The 20,836-nt window shown below is 40.3% G+C and overlaps 2 protein-coding genes and 1 pseudogene across 39 annotated transcripts in view; 2 read left to right on the forward strand and 1 right to left on the reverse strand.

Moving 5' to 3' along the window:
- The window catches only part of SWT1 (SWT1 RNA endoribonuclease homolog), a 135,979-nt gene extending 116,840 nt beyond the window's left edge, over positions 1 to 19,139 (reverse strand). For 5 of the 35 annotated variants that reach the window (XM_054673641.2, XM_063794689.1, XM_016934140.3 and 2 more), the window contains exons 1-5: positions 18,833 to 18,916; positions 15,221 to 15,313; positions 9,500 to 9,580; positions 7,739 to 7,797; positions 1,049 to 1,790 (exon numbers count right to left, since the gene is read on the reverse strand). In XM_054673641.2, the coding sequence (XP_054529616.1) occupies positions 1,049 to 1,790; positions 7,739 to 7,797; positions 9,500 to 9,580; positions 15,221 to 15,304 (966 nt within the window). In that variant the 5' untranslated portion in view covers positions 15,305 to 15,313; positions 18,833 to 18,916. The other 30 variants (XM_063794692.1, XM_063794696.1, XM_054673602.2 and 27 more) reach the window with 16 other exon arrangements.
- On the forward strand, positions 4,434 to 4,808 carry LOC104003999 (large ribosomal subunit protein eL22-like; annotated as a pseudogene).
- TRMT1L (tRNA methyltransferase 1 like) overlaps positions 19,058 to 20,836 on the forward strand; it is a 39,043-nt gene continuing 37,264 nt past the window's right edge. Inside the window, exon 1 of one of the 4 annotated variants that reach the window (XM_016919126.4) lies at positions 19,058 to 19,163. Coding sequence is in view for 2 of the 4 variants with exons in the window: in NM_001280215.1 (NP_001267144.1) it covers positions 19,435 to 19,669 (235 nt within the window). In the remaining 2 variants the exon portion in view is untranslated. 4 annotated transcript variants of the gene reach the window in all.

The following is a 20,836-nucleotide window of genomic DNA, read 5'->3' on the forward strand; positions in this document are numbered from 1 at the left end:
CAGACTCACGCCACCACACCCAGCTAATTCTTATGTTTTTGTTGAGACCCGTCTCGGTATGTTGCCCAGGCTGGTCTTGAATTCCTGGCCTCAGACAATCTGCCTGCCTGGGCCTCCCAAAACACTGGGATTATAGGCGTGAGCCATTGTATCCAGTCCCCTCCAGTATACCTTTCTAAACTAATTGTTTCATGATGTACCAAAGCTATATTAATCCCCTGCTGTGTATTCTCTTATTAAGTGATAGGTATTATACTTTTCCTATTTAAGGAAATTGCTTGTGTCTCTCTTCACTTGAATAAGTCCCTGAAAACAAACTGTGTTATCTCTTACAAGCTATTTTATTGTGGTGCCTGGTACACGGTGACACTGAAAAAAATAATCTGTTTAAAGACTATTCAGAATATTGTCCCCTGAGTGTTCTCCAGCATACAATGCTTTTTTCAAAGGACTATCTATAACTGCTTCTCACCACATTTTTACACATTCCTTTCTATTATGAATCCTTGATACCTGCCAAAATATCTTCCTAAAAAAGTTGGAATTAAAGAGAGTAAAATAAAGAAACCAACATATATCTTCATGAATAAATTTGAATCAGCCATCTATGATTATCATCAGTAATAGAAACAACTAAAAAGGCCATGTGCAGTGGCTCACGTCTGTAATCCCTGCATTTTGGGAGGCTGAGCAGGGGTGAACTGCTTCAGCCCAGGAGTTCAAGACCAGCCTAAGCAACATGGTGAAACCTCATCTCTGCAAAAAACACCAAAGTTAGCCCAGTGCGGTGATGTGTGCCTATAGTCCCAGCTACTAGGGAGGCTGAGGCAGGAGGATTGCTTGAACCCAGGAGGTCAAGGCTGCAGTGAGCCAGGATCGTGCCACTGCACTCCAGCTTGGGCAACGGAGTGAGACCCTGTCTCAAAAACAAAAAACAAACAACAACAACAAAAAAAAAACAGAAAAAAATATAGAAATACAGAAAAAACTTAACTATATTAATAAACTCTCAGTTAAAACCTATATTCTTCATTTTTTACTACCTTACCTGGGTTAGGTTTTCCCTAGAATGTGAATCATTACTTTCTTGATGGTCATAATGATGTTTTCGTTTCCACTCATGAACAGTCCGCTTATATGTGAAATCTGAAAGTAAATGTTCAGTTTTCTGCCTAGTCACATTTAATGAAACCTGGGAGCTTTCCAGGTATTCTCTTTCTTCCTGCTTAGTCTTCGAATTATTAGAATCTATGTTGAAGACATTTTCTTCTACAAGTTTCTGGAGGGTGTCACGGGATTTTATAGGGATTTTGAAACTGATCTTCTGTCTTTTAGATCCCAAGGGTTCCTTAATTATCTTGTTGGAGTTATAATCCTGAGAAAATTGATTTCTCTTCCATTTCTCTAAGACACATTTTTCAGAATTGTCTCTAAATTTACTGTTTCTTTCTTTCTTGAGTTCTTTCATCTTCTCTCTCTGAACAAGTAAAGGAGACCATTTATTTTCACTTCCCTGGCCTTCGGCTTTAGGTTTCACATCACTGGCAATCTTAGGACTACTAAGGCTTTTAATTCCATGGTCAAGCTTGCTCCCAGCATTTGTCAATTTGATATCTTTAGGTTTAAAGTCTACACATTTATGTATGTCTTTTTTAGTTCCATTTGAAGAAGGACTCTGCAAAATAATTGGATTATCATTTGAATATGATGCTTCTTTGAGTTTAATAGGTCTTTGGGATGAAGAACCGATTTTTGGTCTCCTTCTGAGAGTGTCAATTTCTACTCTCAATCTGTAAAACAGCACAGAAACCTAGGTTACATTATAATTATACATAATGTTGCACTCTATCATTTTAGTTAGAATAACAGAATTGGGCTGACATTAAGCTTCATAAAAAGTAGAAATAGCTACATTAAGAATGAAGTGGAAAGGATTACTCACTTAATGGTGTTAGAATAATTAGTTTGCTATTTGGGAAAAAAAAATTACAACTTTAAATAGTAACAACATAAATTCCAAATGGACTAAATGCTTAAGTGTAAAATTATTATTATTATCATAATAATTTTGTGCTTCATATTAAACCCTTAAAAACCAGTGAGGAAAAACAGTACGTATGTGTGATTTCATTTTTTTTGAGACGGGTTCTCACTCTGTTGCCTAGGCTAGAGTGCAGTGATGCAAACATGGCTCACTGCAGCTTCAACCTCCCAGGCTCAGGCAATCCTTCTACCTCCCAGACTACCACGTAACTGGGACTACAGGAGCATGCCACAATGCCTAGCTAATTTTTGTAATTTTTTTGTAGTGACAAGGTTTTGCTATGTTGCCCAGGCTGGTCTCAAACTCCTGGGCTCAAGCAATCCACTTGCCTCGGCCTCCCAAGGTGCTAGGATTACAGGTGTGAGCCACTGTACCCCGGCCTATCCAATTTCTCTTTTCTTTTTTTGAAACAGCGCCTCACTTTGTCACCAGGCTGGAGTGCAGTGGCGCGATCTTGGCTCACTCCAAACTCAACATATCAGGCTCAAGAGATCCTCCTGCCTCAGCCTCCTGAGTAGCTGGCACTACAGATGCACACTACCACATCTGACTAATTTTTTTTTTTTTTTTTTTTTTTTTTTTGGTAGAGACAGGGTTTCACCATGTTGCCCAGGCTGGTCGAACTCCTGGGCTCAAGCGATCTGCCCACCTTAGCCTCCCCAGTGTGCTGAGGCTACAGGCATGAGCCACTATGCCCAACCTGATTTCTTAATAGAGAACTTCCCAAACTTAAAAACAGTGGGAGAAATAACAAAGGATAACACTGATAATATGTGACTATTTACTTTAAAACTTTAGCATATTAAAAATTAATAAAAATTTAAAGAACTAGGAAATGGTATTTGTTAGATGTACTAACTTCTAGCAAAATAATGTTAATAAGCTTACTAGCCTTAGTAGATAAAAAGCTCATCAAAAACTACTAAGATTCTAGAATAGGGCATAAACAGAAAATTAATAAAAGAAAACAGCTAATAAACATTTTTAAAAAGTTTGACTTCTCTAGCAATCACAGACATGCTAATAATAACAATAACATACCATTTTCTTCTTTTTTTTTTTTTTGAGACGGAGTCTCGCTTTGTCGCCAGGCTGGACTGCAGTGGCACAATCTTGGCTCACCACAACCTCCGCCTCCCAGGTTCAAGCGATTCCCCTGCCTCAGCCTCCCAAGTAGCTGGGACTACAGGCACACACCACCACGCCCGGCTAGTTTTTTGTATTTTAGTAGAGACGGGGTTTCATCATGTTGGCCAGGATGGTCTCGATTTGACCTCGTGATCTGCCCACCTCAGCCTCCCAAAGTGCTGGGATTACAGGTGTGAGCCACCGCAGCTGGCCCGTACCATTTTCTTCTATCAAATTAGCAAAGATTTTACAATAACATCAAATACTGGCAAGAGGTTGTAAAATGGACACTCTCACATGTTGCTGGTAGAAATGTAAAACAACATAACAGTCCCACAAAGAAATGTGAATATAAATTTAAAACTCTAAAAATGGTCATTTTTTTACATCTGAAATTCTCATTTTAGAAACCATACCGAGGTGAAGAAAATCACACATGAAAAAAATATTAAAAGATATTTAATTCAGGATTACTTATGATAGCAAAACAATCAGGTACAAAGTAACTGCTAAAATTTTGGAAATGACTTTAAAAAGTGACATATTCATATGACGGAATATCACAGTTTTTTAAAAGGATGTTTATGAAAAGTCTTCAGTGACATAAAACATACTGAAAATCAAAAACAAGCAGGATACAAATCTGTACATATAATATGGTCTCAACATCTTAAACAAGCATAGTAAAAAGGCCAGAAAGGTGCTAAAATGTTAGAAACAGCAATAGCTAGAGGTGATAATTATATTTTCCTGCTTAATAAAAGTAGATATTACTTTGTAGTGAGAAAAAAAGGGGAAAAATGTCAAACACAATCTATTAATTTATATCAGTAAATGTGTGCCTTTTCAGTGCCATCACTCTGGTAGGCACCCAAGAGGCAGTAGAGGACACAGCAGAGTCTTTACCCTCAATTAGGTTACAGCCCAGCAAGAGAGACACATTTAACAAGTGACTTCTCAAATAATTAATTATGTAAGAGCAAACCATAAACAGAGTTTTTATAGGAGTTTCACCTGAGTTTTCATCATATATGCATGCATGAATGTAGGTATGTCTTCGTTGGTTTGACAGAGTCTCAATCTATCACCCAGGCTGAAGTGCAGTGGTGGCATGCGCCTGTAGTCCCAGCTACTTGGGAGGCTGAAGTGGGAGGATCACTTGAGCCCAGGAGTTGGAGGCTGCAGTGAGCCGAGACTGTGCCACTGCACTCCAGCCTAGGCAACAGAAAAAAAAAATGCCCTTTCTGCCTTCACTGCCACCATGGCACCCATGAAAAACCTTGTGGTAAAGGGGAGCAAAAAAAAAAGAAGCAGGTTCTGAAGTTCACTCTTGATTGCACCCACCCCATAGAAGATGGATCATGGATGCTGCCAATTTTGAGCAGTTTTTGCAAGAGGATCAAAGTGAGCAGAAAAGCTAGGAATGTCATTGGAGGGGTTGTGATCAAAAGGAGCAAGGGCAAGATCACCATGACTTCCGAGATGCCTCTTCCCAAAAGGTATTTGAAATAAGAAATATTTGAAGAAGAACAATCTACGTGATTGGACGTGCGTAACTGCTAACAGCAAAAGGGGTTATGAATTACGTTACTTCCAAATTAACCAGAACAAACAAGAGGAGGAAGACGAGGATTAAAATTCACTTATGTGGAATATTTTATACGAATTCTTGAATAAAACTTGGGAACCAAAATGGTGGTTCATCCTTGTATCTGTGCAGTATGGATTGAACAGAAAATTAGAAATCACAGTCAAAGGGCTTCATTCGGGATGCCATGCACTCATTTGTAACTAGACTTTTTTTTTTTTTCCTGTTTGAAAATTTCAATTCTAATGGTAATACCAGAATAGAAGGAGACGGTGACTTTAGGGGAACTGACAACCATTGGGCAGGTAGATGAGGGTGGGGAGATGTAGGCTAGAGGTAGTCACTGTTTTATTTTAAAAAGTGTGACTGTCAATCGTCTCTGGTGCTTTTCTCAAAAAATGATTCAGGAATACAAGTGGGCTTCTCTCATTACTTAAAAGAAAACAGGTGACGTCTGCCTAAGATTCCCTGTGGAAAATGACAGTGTCAATAAAATGCAGGTTTCTGGGCCCTTCATCTTTCTTTTTTTATTATAAATTTGTCTTGATGTACACAATTATGTATACTAATCCTTTTCTTCCTATAGTCCTATAGAAAGAAACTGTGCTCCTTCAGCACTGCTGCATAGTCCATCACCCACCATAAAAGGTTTGGACAGCGACTGTTAAAAAGTCCCAGGTTCTAAATTAAGTAAATGCATACAAGAATGAGTTTATACATAATCTGTTTCTACAAGTCTTTGCAACAAACTGTCACTTTGGTTTCCAGCAGAGGGAGCTAGAGGAATAGAGCTTCCAGATGTGGCCTCCTGTGTGGGACCCAGAGTTAGGGGCCCTTTGTGCCGAGAGCTCTGGAGGCTCTCCTGAATGGGGGCACGAAGAAGTCACTGGGAAACCTCCCATGCCAAGGAGACATGAGGTACCCAGGGAACAGCTGCTTCATGCTACTTAGGCCATGACTGGATTTAATGTCAGAAGTCATCGTACAAACAGTGGTGTGCCTCAGTGCGTACAAAGGCTAGAGAACCACCAAAGGGGGCTACCAAAGTTAGGAAGACAGAATTGTTGCAGCCAGTGACTTTGAAAGAGACCCTGATGCCTTGTGGTGCCCTTCAGAAACTGGAACAATAACGCAGAAGTGTCTGCTCTGTTTTAGAATTTACGGTGTATAAAATTCAGGTTTTTAAAAGAGCTTGCCTACAGTTGGTTTCCACACCTGAAACTGTTGTGCTCTGAGAGTTGCAAAGCTGAAAATTTAATGTTCAAATTCTACCTTGGCTCCAATTTAACATTTGGTGCTTTGTGGATTGAGTTGAACATGCTGAGGCTTTGCAATTTCACTTATGGTAACGGCTCTAGCATTTTCTCTTTCTGTGCAAATTTCTTTGAAGCAGAATTGCTTGCATATTTCTTCTCTGCCTTCAGAGAAGGCAGTTTCTTTCAGACTTCACTGAGGCATCAATAGCTCTTTGGCAATGTCCCTTACCATGATCATTAACTCATTAACTATAAGTTTGTGCCTTGAGTTTACAAATTTTACTTGTGTGTTGCATTGATGTTCCCATGTAGTAATTTTTAGTTTAGCTGTAAAAAAAAAAAAAAAATTAATCCTGGGCTGAAGTTAGCATTTAAGTTCTGAAAAAAAAAATTGTGTGTGTAGAGATGGGGTCTCACTACATCGCCCAGGCTGGTCTCAAACTCCTGGCCTCAAGCCTTCCTCCCACCTCGGCCTCCTAAAGTGCTGGGAGTACAGGTATGACCCATTGTGCCCAGCTTCTTGCTTATATTTTTACTGCTAATACATTTCTATGTATTCAAATCATGGAACAGAAATTACAGTAATGGTGCACTGTAACCGCCTTTCCAAATGATAAAATTATCTCTAATTTTTCATCTGTATTATGGCTTTCACTGTTTGCACACCAATTTCAGAAACTTCTCTAGAGCTGAATTAATACGGAGATTTTTATAAAACATTTTATATTTTACCCTCTTGTATATATTGATATAATATCAAGGGCCAAAAAATGTGTCCTTAAACAAAAGGTAACTAGTTTAAAGTCAAATAGTGTTTTAGAACTTAAAATTAAAAAAAAAAAAAAAAAGGATATCAGTGTAAAAGGCATTAAAATGGTTCAAAAAATGTAGCAAGGGATAGTCAACATAATATGAAATTAGTGCAAGAATATACTTCAACAGAGAATAACACAGAAGCAAAGTATCAGGAGATGATTCAGAAGAAAAAGTGAACAAAAGACAGAGGCGAGTTGAATTTTTTTGTTTTTAGCAAACACTGAGATTGTTTGGGAAGCAGAGCTTTTATTTATATTTAATGCCATCTTACTTGTTTTCCCTTAACTTCTTATTTTTGGAGAAACCTTGATCTTACCAAGTTTTATCACACGTTATAACTTTGTATACTTATTTATCCCCATTAGCGGCAAGTACTTTCTGCACCAAAATTTCACTGAAATTTTTATCCAAAAAGTGCAGAAATTAAAGAATAATAATTTCCATTATTCCAACCATCATTCCCCAAGTTCTCTAGCTATAATCACATACTGGTTAATCAACACGGTTTTAAAGCCATATCAATTCTATAAGATACATACTCTCTTCACGGGTAATATATGAAAATGATTTATCCAAAATCTCTAAATTAGCCTCATAACTTACTTCACTAGTGTATGTAATGAAGTTACGCATGTTACAATCATGTGCCAAAATCAAATCACTTGAGATTAAAATGCACATTTGAGTGTCATTTACACAATAGTTTTCATAGATTTTTATTTCACTCAACTTTTTCTTAAATATAGTTAATATTAAGACAATTCTATAATCATAATCAGTGATATAGCTAGAGATATTTGCATGCAAAACAGTCCTCTTCAAAGTAAATAAAAAAAATTTTTAAATCCAAATATTTAGTCTCATAATTCTAAACCAAAACAGTAAAAAGAAAAAGGAGAAGTTTACCTTTTCAGTCCTTGTCTTCTTTTTATATTATAGTACAGAACATCTGTATGATCTGATTTCTGAAATTTAAAAAAAAAAGTCTATCATTTAGGACACATAAATTGTGCACTGGTACATATTTTTTTCCACAGTTTATGATAGTGAATAGGCTGACACAATACTTTTACTTAATCTTTCCAGTAATCCGGTGAGATGGATATTATCATCATCCCCGTTTCACAAAACTCAAACAGAGGTAGGCATCTTCCTTAAAGTCACAGAGCAAGTCCACAGCAGAGCAGTCATCTGTCATCTGTAAATAGATCTGTCTGACTCTCTCTACGCTACCATCCTATCTCTCTACGTACTCTGAGGAAACTGGGCCAAGCACAAGAAAGGTAAGAGAGACATAAAATATAATCCATGTCCTAAAGAGCTTAGAGCTTATAGTTTTACATAAAATAATAAAGACGAGAAGTAGAACATGTACAAATAACCTACTATAATGATGTAAGTAAGTGTCAAAGCAGAAGAGTCAAAAAGTGCTAAAACAGTTCAAAATATCAACCACCTAAAGAGGAAAGGTACGTAGGAAAACAGGTGGACAAAATAACAATAAATAATAAAGCTTGAAAGACGAGTAAAAGAAGGCATTCTGAGAAACTGAGGATAACTGGTATAAATTCAGCAGAAAGAAAATAAACCAGCCTAGCGAAAGGCAAGAGGGCCTCTTTCAAGGAAGAAGGGAAAACAACAAAAAAAAAGAAAACTGGATAGTTAAGGTATGAACAAATTTGAGAGAGCCCTGAATGGCAAATAGTGAGTAAAGATTTTCAGCAGAGGAGAAATGGGATGAAATCGGTGTTTTAAGAAGGTTAATATTGCAAAAATAAATAGAAACCGCAGCTTAATTATATGAAAACAAGTAAATTCTTAAAACACAATTCTGCATCCCTGGAACTTCCACTACCTTATCTTATACCCACCATAACTATGTAGCTATCCTGGATATGTACATAACTTCAACCTGAATGTTCTAAGTACATTACCACTAACCTATGGATTAGCTTATTGCGTTTAATCTGCTGTCACTGTTTCTAACTATTTGTATGACAGTGGAAAGAACTCTGGACTTGGCTCTGTTGCTGTACACAGTTTTGTGGCCTTGGAAAAGTCACTTAACCTTCTAGACTTCGATTTCTGAATCTGAAAATGCAAACAATGTATCTGCCTTGGCTACCTCAAAAGGAGACAAATATAACCTCTGGGAGGCTGAGGCGGGCAGATCACTTGAGGTCAGGAGTTTGAGACCATCCTGGTCAACAAGGTAAAACCCTTTCTCTACTAAAAATACAAAAATTAGCTGAGCCTGGTGGTGCACGCCTGTAATCCCAGCTACTAAGGAGCCTGAGGCAGGAGAATCGCTTGAACACAGGAGGTAGAGGTTGCAGTGAGCCAAGGTGGCACCACTGCACTCCAGCCTGGGGCAACAGAGTAAGACTCTGTCTCAAAAAAAAATATATATATATAAAACCATATATATGTGAGAGGACTTAAAAACTGTCTAAATTTATAGCCATGACAGTTGTCTAATCCCACACGGTAGGGCCTAACAGTACAAGAAATAATAAAACTTGATAAATGGTTTGGTGAGTAGAAGAAAGAAAACAATACTGACTTCCTATTGGCTATCAAAAAGTATAGGAGGAATTTATATCACAAACACTGTCGATTAAAACTTTAGCATAAATAACTTTCAGTTAGTTATATCTAGACACTCACCAGTTTTCTCTTTTCTGATGAAACTGATCTTATAGAAGATGAACTAGTAGAACTTGCTGGGGTTTTTCTCTCTTTCTTGTCCTAAGAATGCAATAAAGAAAATGAATTTTAAAAAGCACAAAATAAAGCATAGTATAAACAGAACTATTTCATCACTAGTATTACAAATCAACATTTACATTCAATAATGAACTTCGGTGGGGAACAATGTTTACAGATACACAAACTTTGGTAAAAGGAAGGGAGATTCAACTAGAAGCCAAAACCCCTAAATGCTCACAAAATAGAGATGAGGTGGGATATAGGTATCAGAGCAGGAAGCCAGCTGACAGCTCAGATAAGGTTGTTGTGAGGTGGCACTGCCATGGTGACAGTCAGTCTTCTACAATGCAAAACCACACATCCACTTATTTTTCACTGGATTCTGAATTCAACAGACCTAGGACAAACTTGTTTGAAGTACCTACCATGTACCAAAGACATTCTAGACAGTGGAGAGAGAGGAATGAAAAAATAATAACAGTTCTTCATGAAGGTCAAAATCTAGTACAGGAATTTACAAATAAGTAATATATTTAGTGTGTCAGACGATGCTATGGAAAAAAATAAAGCAGAGAAAGGAAACAGGAAGGGCTGGGAGTCAGTAAAGCAGTGAAAGGAAACAGAAAGGGCTGGGAGTCAGTGGGGAAGACTCGCCATTTTAAACAGAGTAGTCAGACCCCAGGTACGAGCTGACATCTGAATGGAGACCTAAATAAAGTGAAGAAACAAACCATTAGAATACTGAGGGAAAGAGTTTTTTCAACTCAAAGGGGATGCCAGCAAGGGCAAAGCCCCAGAGGCAGAAACATGCCTGGCTTGTTGGAACAGCAGCAAGGAGGCCATGGAGTAGAAAAGCAAATTATGTCAGGAGAGTGTCAGGGGGATGGGATGGGGAGAGGAGGTGGCTTTGTCAACCCTGGTAAGGATTTTGGCTTTTATTCTGGATGAAGTGGGAAAACACTGGGAAGTATTTAGCAGAGGAGTAACATGATTGTACTTATATTTTAATAGGACCACATTAGCTAGTGTGTTGAGAACAGACTATAAGGAAGCAAATGCAGAAGTAGGGAGATTATTTTGGAAACTATTACAATAATTTAGGAAAACAAGGTGCTTGGATCATGGACATAGCAGTAAAGGAGATAGTCAGACTCTGAACACCAGTATACCTCATTTTATTGTGGCTTGCTTTATTGTACTTCATAGATAATTGCATTATTTACAAATTGAAGGTTTATGGCAAGTCTATTAGCACCATTTTTCCAACAGTATGTGCTCACTTCATGTCTCTGTGTCACACTTTGGTAATTCTCACAGTATTTCAAATGTTTTCATTGTTGTTATATTGCTATGGGACCTGTGATCAATGATCTTTAATGTTATTATTATAGTTGCTTTGGGGCGCCACAGACTGCCCATATGAGACAGCAAACTTTACTGATAAATGTTGCGTGTGTTCTGTTTCACCAATCACCCATTCGCCAGTCTCTCTCCCTCTCCTCAGGCCTCTCTATTCCCTGAGACAAAAGAATACTGAAATTAAGCCTACTAATGACCCAACAATGACCTCTAAGTGTTCAAGTGAAAGGAAGAATTATAAGTCTCTCACTTTAAATCAAAGCTAGAAAGGATTACACTTACTGAGGAAGGTATGTCAAAAGCCAACACAGGCTGAAAGCTAGTCTTGTGCCAAACAATTAAGACAAGTTATGAATGCAAAGGAAAAGTTATTGAAGGAAATTAAAAGCACTACTCCAGCGAACACATAAATGCTAAGAAAGCAAAACAGCCCTATTACTGATATTGGGCAAGTTTTGAGTGGTTTGGATAGAAAATCAAACCAGCCACAACATTCCCTTTAGCCAAAGCCAGATCCAGAGCTAGGCCCTAACTCTCTTCAATTCTATGAAGGCTCACAGATGTGAGGAAGCTTCAGAAGAAAACTTGGAAGCTAGCAGAGAGGTTGGTTCATGAGGTTTAAGGAATGAAGCCATCTCTGTAACATAAAAGTACAAGGTGAAACAGCAAATGCTAATATAGAAGCTACAGCAAGTTATACAAAAAACCTAGTTGAGATCATTGATGAAGGTGGTTGCTACACTAAACAACGGATTTTCAACATAGACAAACAGTCTTATATTGAAAGATGATGCCATCTGGGACTTTCATAGCTAGAGAGATGTCAATGCCTGGCTTCAAAGGAAAGGCTGACTCTGGTTAGGGGCTAATGCAGTTGGTGACTTTCAGTTGAAGCCAATACTTACTTATCATTCAGAAAATCCTAGGTACCTTAAGAATGATGTTAAATCTACTCTGCCTGTGCTCTAGAAATGAAACAACAAAGCCTGGATGACAGCACATGTGTTTACAGCATGATTTACTGAATATCTTAAGCTCACTGTTGAGACCTACTGTTCAGAAAAAAAAACAAAAGATTCCTTTCAAAATATTACTGTTCACTGGTAATGCACCTGGTCACCCAAGAGCTCTGATGGAGATGTACAAAGAGATGAATGCTGTTTTCACGCTTGCTAATGCAACATCCATTCTGCAGTCCATAGATCAAGGAGTCTAACTTTAACTTTCACACCTGATTATTTAAAAAATACATATTGTAAGGCTATATAGCTGCCATAGACAGTGATTCCTCTGATGGATCCAGGCAAAGTAAATTGAAAACCTTCTAGAAAGGATTCCCCATTCTAGATGCCATTTAGAACACTCATGATTCGTGGGAGTAGGTCAAAATACCAACATTAACAGGAGTTTGGAAAAGTTGATTCCGAACCTCATGAATGACTTTGAGCAGTTCAAGACTTCAGTGGAGAAAATAACTGCAAGAGAACTAGAATTTGAAGTAGAGGTTGAAAATGTGTCTGAATTTCTATCATCTCATGATAAAACTTTAATGGGGGCTGGGTGCGGTGGCTCACGCCTGTAATCCCAGCACTTTGGGAGGCCGAGGTAGGCGGATCACAAGGTCAGGAATTCAAGACCAGCCTGGCCAACACAGTGAAACCCCATCTCTACTAAAAATATTAAAAAATTAGCTGGGCATGGTGGCGGGTGCCTGTAGTCCCATCTACTTGGGAGGCTGAGGCAAGAAAATCGCCTGAACCCAGGAGGCAGAGGTTGCAGTGGGCCAAGATCGCACCACTGTACTCCAGCCTGGGAGACACAGTGAGACTCTGTTTCAAAAAAAAAAAAAAAGCTTTCATGGATTAGGAGTTGCTTCTTATAAATGAGCAATGAAACTGGTTTCTTGAGATTGATGTCTACTCCTGGTGAAGATGCCATGCACACTGTTGAAATGAGAACAAATGATTTAGAATAATATTACATAGGGTTTGAGAGACTGACTCCAATTTTGAAAGTTCTGCTGTAAAATGTTATCAAACTGAATTGCATGCTACAGAGATCAATCTTTTGTGAAAGGAGAGTCAATGTGGCAAACTTCATTGCTGTCTTAAGACGCTGCCACAGCACCCCATCCTTCCGTAATTACCACTCTCATCAGTCAGCAAGCCATCAACATCAAGGCAAGTCCCTCCAGCAGCAAAGATTATGACTCACTGAAGACTCAAATGATCTTTAGCATTTTTTTAGCAATGAAGTATTTTTTAAATTTATTATTACTACTTTTAGAGATGGGGTCTTGCTCTGCTGCTCAGGCTGATGTGCAGTGGCACGATTCTCAGGCAGGAGGATCCCTTGAGCCTCAAACTCCTGGGCTCAAGGGATCCTCCTGCCTGAGCCTATTTTTAAATTAACATATGCACATTTTTTTAGACATAATGCCATTGTACACTTAATAGACTACCATATAGTATAAACATAATTTTTATATGTACTGGGTAAACAAAAAATTCATGTGACTCACTTTACTGCACTATTTGCTTTACTACACTGGTCTGGAACTGAACCCAAAATATCTCCAAGGTATGCCTATACATTATAAAAAGAAAGCTGATAGAATTTGCTGATAGGTGCAGGTAGAGCACGATCACAAGGATTTCAGCCTAAGCAACTCAAAGAATGGAATCACAATTTATTAAATTGGGAAAACGAAGCCTGGGTACCTGAAAGATTACAGTTTTATAAGATGAGGAGGAACTAGCAAAGGACACTGAGAAGCAGTCACCAATAAGGAGGAAAATCAGGAGAATATGGTATCTCTAAAGCTAGGTGAATTCCCTAGCAAGCAGACTCAGAGAAAAACAAAAAGCTTTGTGAAAGTGTTTCGAGGAGAAGGTGTAATTAGCTATGTCAAATACTGCTGATATGCCATGTCAGATGAGGTCTTAGAAATGACCAATGGATTTAGCAACACAGAAACCACTGCTATAGGAGTTATGGAAAGAAAAAGTCTGACTAAACCTTTTTAGTTTAGTAGTTTTAAGTAGGTTTAAGGAATGAGGGGTTAATTGCAAACAGCATGCCAGTTAATAATGGCAAATGGAGATGCTGAGTATATAAATTACACAGAGTACTGTGTGGCCATGCTTCAGTGCTGCCTTTCCAAATATTGCTATACCTGCGAGACCAAATTTGTAATCAGAAAGTTAGTAAGTAAGCAAGGAACAAACACCAAAAAGCACACTATCTGGAACTTCATCCAGGTCATGAAAAAGTCTTATGAACTAACCTGCCACCACAGAAATCACTTTTTTTGTGAATATTCACCTTTGCCAGATTAGTCTCTCATCTTGCACAGTAACACAGCATAAACACTCTCTAATACTGATGATCAACTACCCATGCTATTCAGAGAGTATATAATGAAACTGATTACATGGTTTTTTTGTTTGTTTTGCAGTTTTGCTTCCTGGAGACAATACCCAGCTCAATTAATGAGATACCCTAAATTTCATCTACCAAAACACTACTTCTTTTTTTCTTTTTTGAGACAGGATCTCACTCTGTCAGCCAGACTGGAGTGCAGTGGTACGAACATAGCTCACTTCAGCCTTGGTCTCCGTGGCTCAAGTGATTCTCCTCCCACCTCAGCTTCCTGAGTAGCTGAGAACACAGGTGCACACCATCACGTCTGGCTTTTTTTTTTTGTAGAGACAGGGTCTCACCATGTTGCCTAGGCTGGTCTTAGACTCCTGGGCTCAAGTGATCCTCCTGCCTCGGCCTCCCAAAGTGCCAAGATTATAGGTATGATTCACCACACTCAGCCCCAAAACACTTCTTAAGGTAGTGTCTGAGAGAACAGAGAAAGACATGGTAAGTATGTCTTCCCCAATATTAGCCTCAGCCACATAGCGCTGGCCATTCTGACTGATAAGAATGCAATCCTAGCCAACGTTGAGGAAATTGAAAAAGGAGAAAACATGGAAAATGGTTCAATGTTGAGTTATCGCTAAGAATGAGGGGATTTAAGGGGCTTAGAATTGAAGTCAGGAATACCTAAGCAAATTACTTACCTCTATAAAACTACTCTCTAAGCCTCAGTTTCTTCATCTGTGTAATTGGAATAATAGTACCCACCTCATACAGTTGTGAGGAATAAATAAAACAATGCAAGTAAAAAACCAGAAAAGCAAATGACTTTTCCTGGATAGGCTGAGCAGAACAAAATATTTACATAAATCATTATAATAGTAAGGTGTATTTTTTTCATTAAACAAAAATAAATTGAAATGTATCTCTAGGTCAGTAAATCAAAATTCTTACTTTTTCACCAAAATTGGGTGATGAGGTGGTGGTGTCTTTCCTCTGAGATGTCTCTTTTTTCCCACAGGATTCTTTGCTGGACATCCTGAAAAGCTAACATAAACATTAAAAATATAGGATTTGTTTTTGCACTCAAAAAGAAAATAGAAATTTGTCTTCTTTCAGTTATATAAAGATTGGAGTTTTACAATATGATCACTTTTTATTTTATTTTATTTTATTTTTGAGATGGAATCTCGCTCCATCGCTCAGGCTGGAGTGCAGTGGGATGATCTCAGCTCACTGCAACCTCTGCCTACCGGGTTCAAGCAATTCTCCTGCCTCAGCCTCCTGAGCAGCTGAGATTACAGGCATGTGCCACCATGCCCGGCTAATTTTTTGTATTTTTAGTAGAGACAGGGTTTCACCATGTTGGTCAGGCTGGTCTCGACCTCCTGACCTTGTTATCCACCCGCCTCCCAAAGTGCTGGGATTACAGGTGTGAGTGACCACTCCCAGCACTATGATTACTATTTTTTAACCATTCCCAATATGACAAGATTCTCTCATTATTCCACTTTTCTTCACTTACATTCTCCTTCAAAATTACCCACTCCTCTCCTTCAGCTTCATCTATCACCTTTCCAGGAATGAGTCTCAAACCATGCCTTGATCCCTGACTTCTCACTTAAGCATCAGATCACCATTTTCAACTGCCTCCAGGACTGCTATATTCTTCACCACCCACACTTCAAAGCCAATTAGTCATAAGTTTCATTTTCCCAAAATACCTTCAGTCATTCATTGAACAAGACTTTGGCAAATCACATGCTTTTTTTAAGTCTTTGTGTCATTACTCGTAAAATAGATAACCCATCCCACAGGCTTTTTGAGGTACTGAAACAATGGATGTAAAATATATCTTGTGGCTGGGCACCACGGCTCACTGTAATCCCAATACTTTGGGAGGCCGAGACAGGCGGATCACCTGAGGTCAGGAGTTCAAGACCAGCATGGCCAACATCATGAAACCTCATCTCTACTAAAAATACAAAATTAACCAGGTGTGGTGGTGCATGCCTGTAATCCCAGCTACTCAGGAGGCTGAGGGAGGTGAATCGCTTGAACCTGGGAGGCAGAGGTTGTAGTGAGTAAGATCGCGCCACTGCACTCCAGCCTGGGTGACAAGTGTGAAACTCCATCTCAAAAATTAAAAAAAAATAAAAAAAATTTAAAATATATATATATATGTACATATACATCTTGCATAGGTTGGTACACAGTAATGTCTACATACATACTTGCTTGTATGCTTGTCTTTCTACTAGACACTGAGCTCCTTGAGTGTGCCGTATTAAAAACTTAGGTGCTCATAAATGCCTACTGAGTGAATAAATGAGTGAATTCTTCTTCCTTGGAATATTAACTCTTTCATTCTGAACCACTTCCAATTCACTCGCTGTAGTTCCTCTGTCCACCTCCCATCCCCGTCTCACTTTTCCAGCCCTGCTGTGGACCAAGTCAATACTGTTAGTGGATGACAGTATTGTGGACTATCCCAGAAAAACACTTATGTTTATGTTTATTCGGACAAATGTTGTATATTCATACTAGTGTGAAATTCCTATTGATTTTATGCAAATCAAAACATAAATGAGGGGAGACTTCATGTGCTGGCCAGTCTTCAAGATGGCTCCTGATGATTCCTGATGCTTGGTAATCATGCACTTAATGTAATCTGCTACCACAATGAATAGGGCTGACCTGTGTAACCAATAAGATATTACTGCTACATAGTGGTATGTGGCTAAATCATATAAGATATCATGACGTCTGCCTTGTTCTGTCTTGGACTGCTCACTCTAGGGAAAGTCAGAGTGTCATGAGGACACTCAAACAGCCCATGGAAAGGCTCGCAAGGGAAGAACTACTGGCATCTTGCCAACAACCAGAACCAACTAACAGCCAGGCATGTGAGTGTGTTACCTTTGAAGCTAATGATCCTGCACCCCTAATCAAGTGACATGACAGCAGCCCTGGCACATATCTTCACTGCAACCTCACGAGACCCAAAGCCAGATCAACCCAGAAAGTCATTTCTGAGTTCCTGACCCACAGAAACTGTGGAGTAATAAATGTTTACTGTTGTTTTAAGCTACTATGTTTTGGTATAACTTATGCAGTAGCAATAGATGAATAACATTATTTAATTCTTCAAACATTGACGATTCCTTCTTCAGGATGTCTTACAAGCACAGACCATGCTTAGAAATTCTTACAAAAATTCCCACAGAATCCAGATACTAAAATCTGACCCTTTTAATCTGGTTTCCAGCTGGTGTTAAATGACATTAACATACTGAATCTAGCTTTCAGTTAACCATCTAGTCATTTAGAAATAAAAAATCATCATGAACGACAGTAAAAAAAAAAAACAAAGAAATGAGAACAAGAATTATTGGATGATGCACAGATATAGTTAGCATTTCTGTAAGTTATAGTCAGTGTTATCCCATTTTTAATTGACTGTTGAGCCATGAGTCAACTACACATTCAGGAATACTAGATAAAAGCTGTGCGGGACGATCAGTAAAAGGGATTTAGGACTATAACTCACAGAAGCTCCACAGGGATAATCTGTTCCCATTAAACTGGGGAGAGGTTAAACACACACACACACCCCTCCAGATATATACTTCTTAACTATAGGGGGAGGAGTTAATTTCCAGTTAGTGCTTCAAAGTGCCAAATAATCATGCTATCTCTTCCCCGGGGTTCTGAAACAAGTAGGAAACAAATAGACCAAGAAGATTGGCGTTTATCAACTTAATTAACTAAGAAAAGCTAACTGGAAGCGCGCGTCTTGTTCTTGAGACTAAATTGGGCTTCCCTCTCCTGCCCTGATGCCTAGAAGGTTCGGACCAAGCCCAAGCAGGGCAGCCAGAAAGTTCACGTTTTTCTCCTTTCTGTCCCAGTGGATTTATCGCGGGGGGGGCAGAAGAAAGAAACAAGAAAGGCTCGAATGTCAAGTAGGCACTAAGAGTGAAGGGGAGAGAAGTACGGGGGACAGGGACTCGCTAGCATATGTTTTGGGGATCTGAAACGCATCAAAATTAAATGCCCCGAAGCTCTACCCACTCAGAGCTCTGGTTATTAAAAGCCTGAAAACAAAGCAAAATAGAGCAAAACAACTAATTTCTATCCACTGGCCACACCGCAGAACTGCTGATACTGGCAACATGAAGACTAAAGCAAAAATAAAAACAAAGGAAAAGAGCGTTCGGGTCACGGTGTAAGTGAGGGTGCGAAATGAAGAACAGACCCTAATTCCAAGTCAGCTGGATGGACAGGCAACCTCGTCAGCTGCTAGTAAACCGCCGCGGCCCGCGGGCTCCGCACGAACCGACCAGACCCCAACACCGGGCAAGGGGCAGCCCCGGAGGCAAGCCGGGCCAGAACCACACCCTCCACGGAGCTGGCTCGTCCCCGGACCCGCCCACAGAGTCGCCCCGCCCAGGTCCGGGTGACTCCTGAGTCCCCAGTCCGGCCGGCCGCCCGCCCGCCAGTATACTTGGGGCGGGGGACGAGGGGGAACCTGCCCAGCAAAACGTCAACGCACCCCGCAGTTCCTACCTTACCAGCGCCGGCGGCAGTGGCAACTCCGGAGCCCCAAGCCAAAGGAGAGGGACCCCCGCCTCCCAACACACACACACACCCCGCCCCACCAATTGTATGCCTGCTGGGAAACGTAGTTCTGCGCCCGGATCCGGAATACCTACTCACCGCACCGCAGCGCTCGCTTAGATTTGCATTTACTTCCTCCGAGGCTTGAACTCCGGCCCCGCCCCCAGACTGCGCAGTGTACCCTGGGTGCTGTAGTCTTTGTTCGGTTTGGTGGTTGGCCGGTGGGCCGGAGACGCACCGTAGAAACCAAACCCTCTTACCCAATTGGACGCCGTCCCCAGTACGCTTCTGCGCAGTTTGTGGTGGCGTCGTAACGCCTCGGGGAAAGGGAAGCGGACGGGCATCTGGAATCGCTGCCTCTGGCTTTCTGTTTTCTACTAACAGGATTTGGTTACTGGTTCTTCATCTTTTGTCTGTTGCACGCATCCCGCCCTCCCCACTTGCTTCCCCACTCCTTGGATCCAGCCCTGTGGGCATTCACGTCAGTTCTCTGACCCCGCCGTGAGCCCCGCTCCGGGTCCCCGGGCGGGCTTGGCACGGAGGCGGTAACTATGGAGAATATGGCGGAGGAGGAGCTGCTGCCCCTGGAGAAGGAGGAGGTGGAGGTGGCCCAGGTCCAGGTCCCGACCCCGGCCCGGGACTCGGCTGGGGTCCCAGCTCCGGCCCCGGATTCGGCTCTGGACTCGGCTCCGACTCCGGCCTCGGCTCCAGCCCCAGCCCCTGCCCTGGCCCAGGCTCCGGCCCTGTCCCCGTCCCTAGCCTCTGCCCCTGAGGAGGCTAAAAGCAGTAAGTGCAGAAGGCCCAGATCTTTCTGCTGCAGAAGAGAGAAAGTGCGCCTTGCTGGGAAGTAGGGGAGGCCCTTCACCGGGATGGTTTTTATGGGGCAAGGCAGGTTTAGGAAAATGGTGGGGAGGAAAGAGGGGCCCGTGTAGCGGCTAAAGCAGGGGTACAGAATGGGAGACGGCATCTTCATAAGCCTCGAGGATGTCAGAGGTGAGGGATATGCGGAGAGCAGGAATGCTGCAGATAGAAGGAAATAATGAGGTTAAGGGCTTTTTCTTAAAAGGGAGTCTTTTTAAGGTACAAAAATAGGAAGTTACACATAATTTGGTAGTTTCCCGCAGTCCAGTCTGCCATGGTTAACTAAGTTCTTTCAAATGTGACATAGTAACCGAGGCAACCTGTTTACGGTAGTAGATCCTAGCTACCAACATTTCTAAACCATTTCTGTCAACTAGCTTTTCTGCTTCGACAGCCACAAGGAGATGAGTTTTTCTCATTTCAGTTTTCTTTTCCCCCGCTAGCAGCTTGCTTCCGAAGAGATTTTGAGGCTGAGTAGTAGTTTAGGAAAGAATCGACTAAATTTATGGATGTTTTCCCCCATACATAAATACCAATTGAGTTTTGTACTCCATTCCATCAGAAATAGACTGTTGAGAATTAATGGCCCATATTATTGTGCTTCTGAATGTGCCTGCATGTTTTCTAAGTGGTGGTTTATTGGACCATATAGGAATTTAAAAGACTGATGAGTAACACTTTCTTAAGGATCTTCTAACATTTTAAAATGTAAGGTCTAAGAAAGACATAATTTAAGTTCTTTTAACGTTTAGTTTGTGGTCATAAATTGACCTTTATGTGCTTTCTGAATTGGAACTTAAAATAATCTTTAATTCATTATTTTTTCTACTTCTAGGCCAGTTTTGAGTTTAATATTTATAAAAGGTTAGATAGTTATAGATAGGATTATTTTGCAGTTTTGAAACAACATACAAATTGTTACAGATTTCAGAGTAGGGCTAATCACAGGAAAGACAAAAGTCAGAATGCTTCAGGTAAGCCCCTTCTCATTATATAAGATCAGAGCTTGTAGGTACAAAATAAGGCCAGTTGTTTCTTCAACTACAGTGGGTAGGGATGGGGGAGGCATGGGGAGCTGAGAGAGTTCCACCC

This window comes from Pan troglodytes, chromosome 1, assembly GCF_028858775.2.
Source record: "Pan troglodytes isolate AG18354 chromosome 1, NHGRI_mPanTro3-v2.0_pri, whole genome shotgun sequence".
NCBI lineage: Eukaryota > Metazoa > Chordata > Mammalia > Primates > Hominidae > Pan > Pan troglodytes.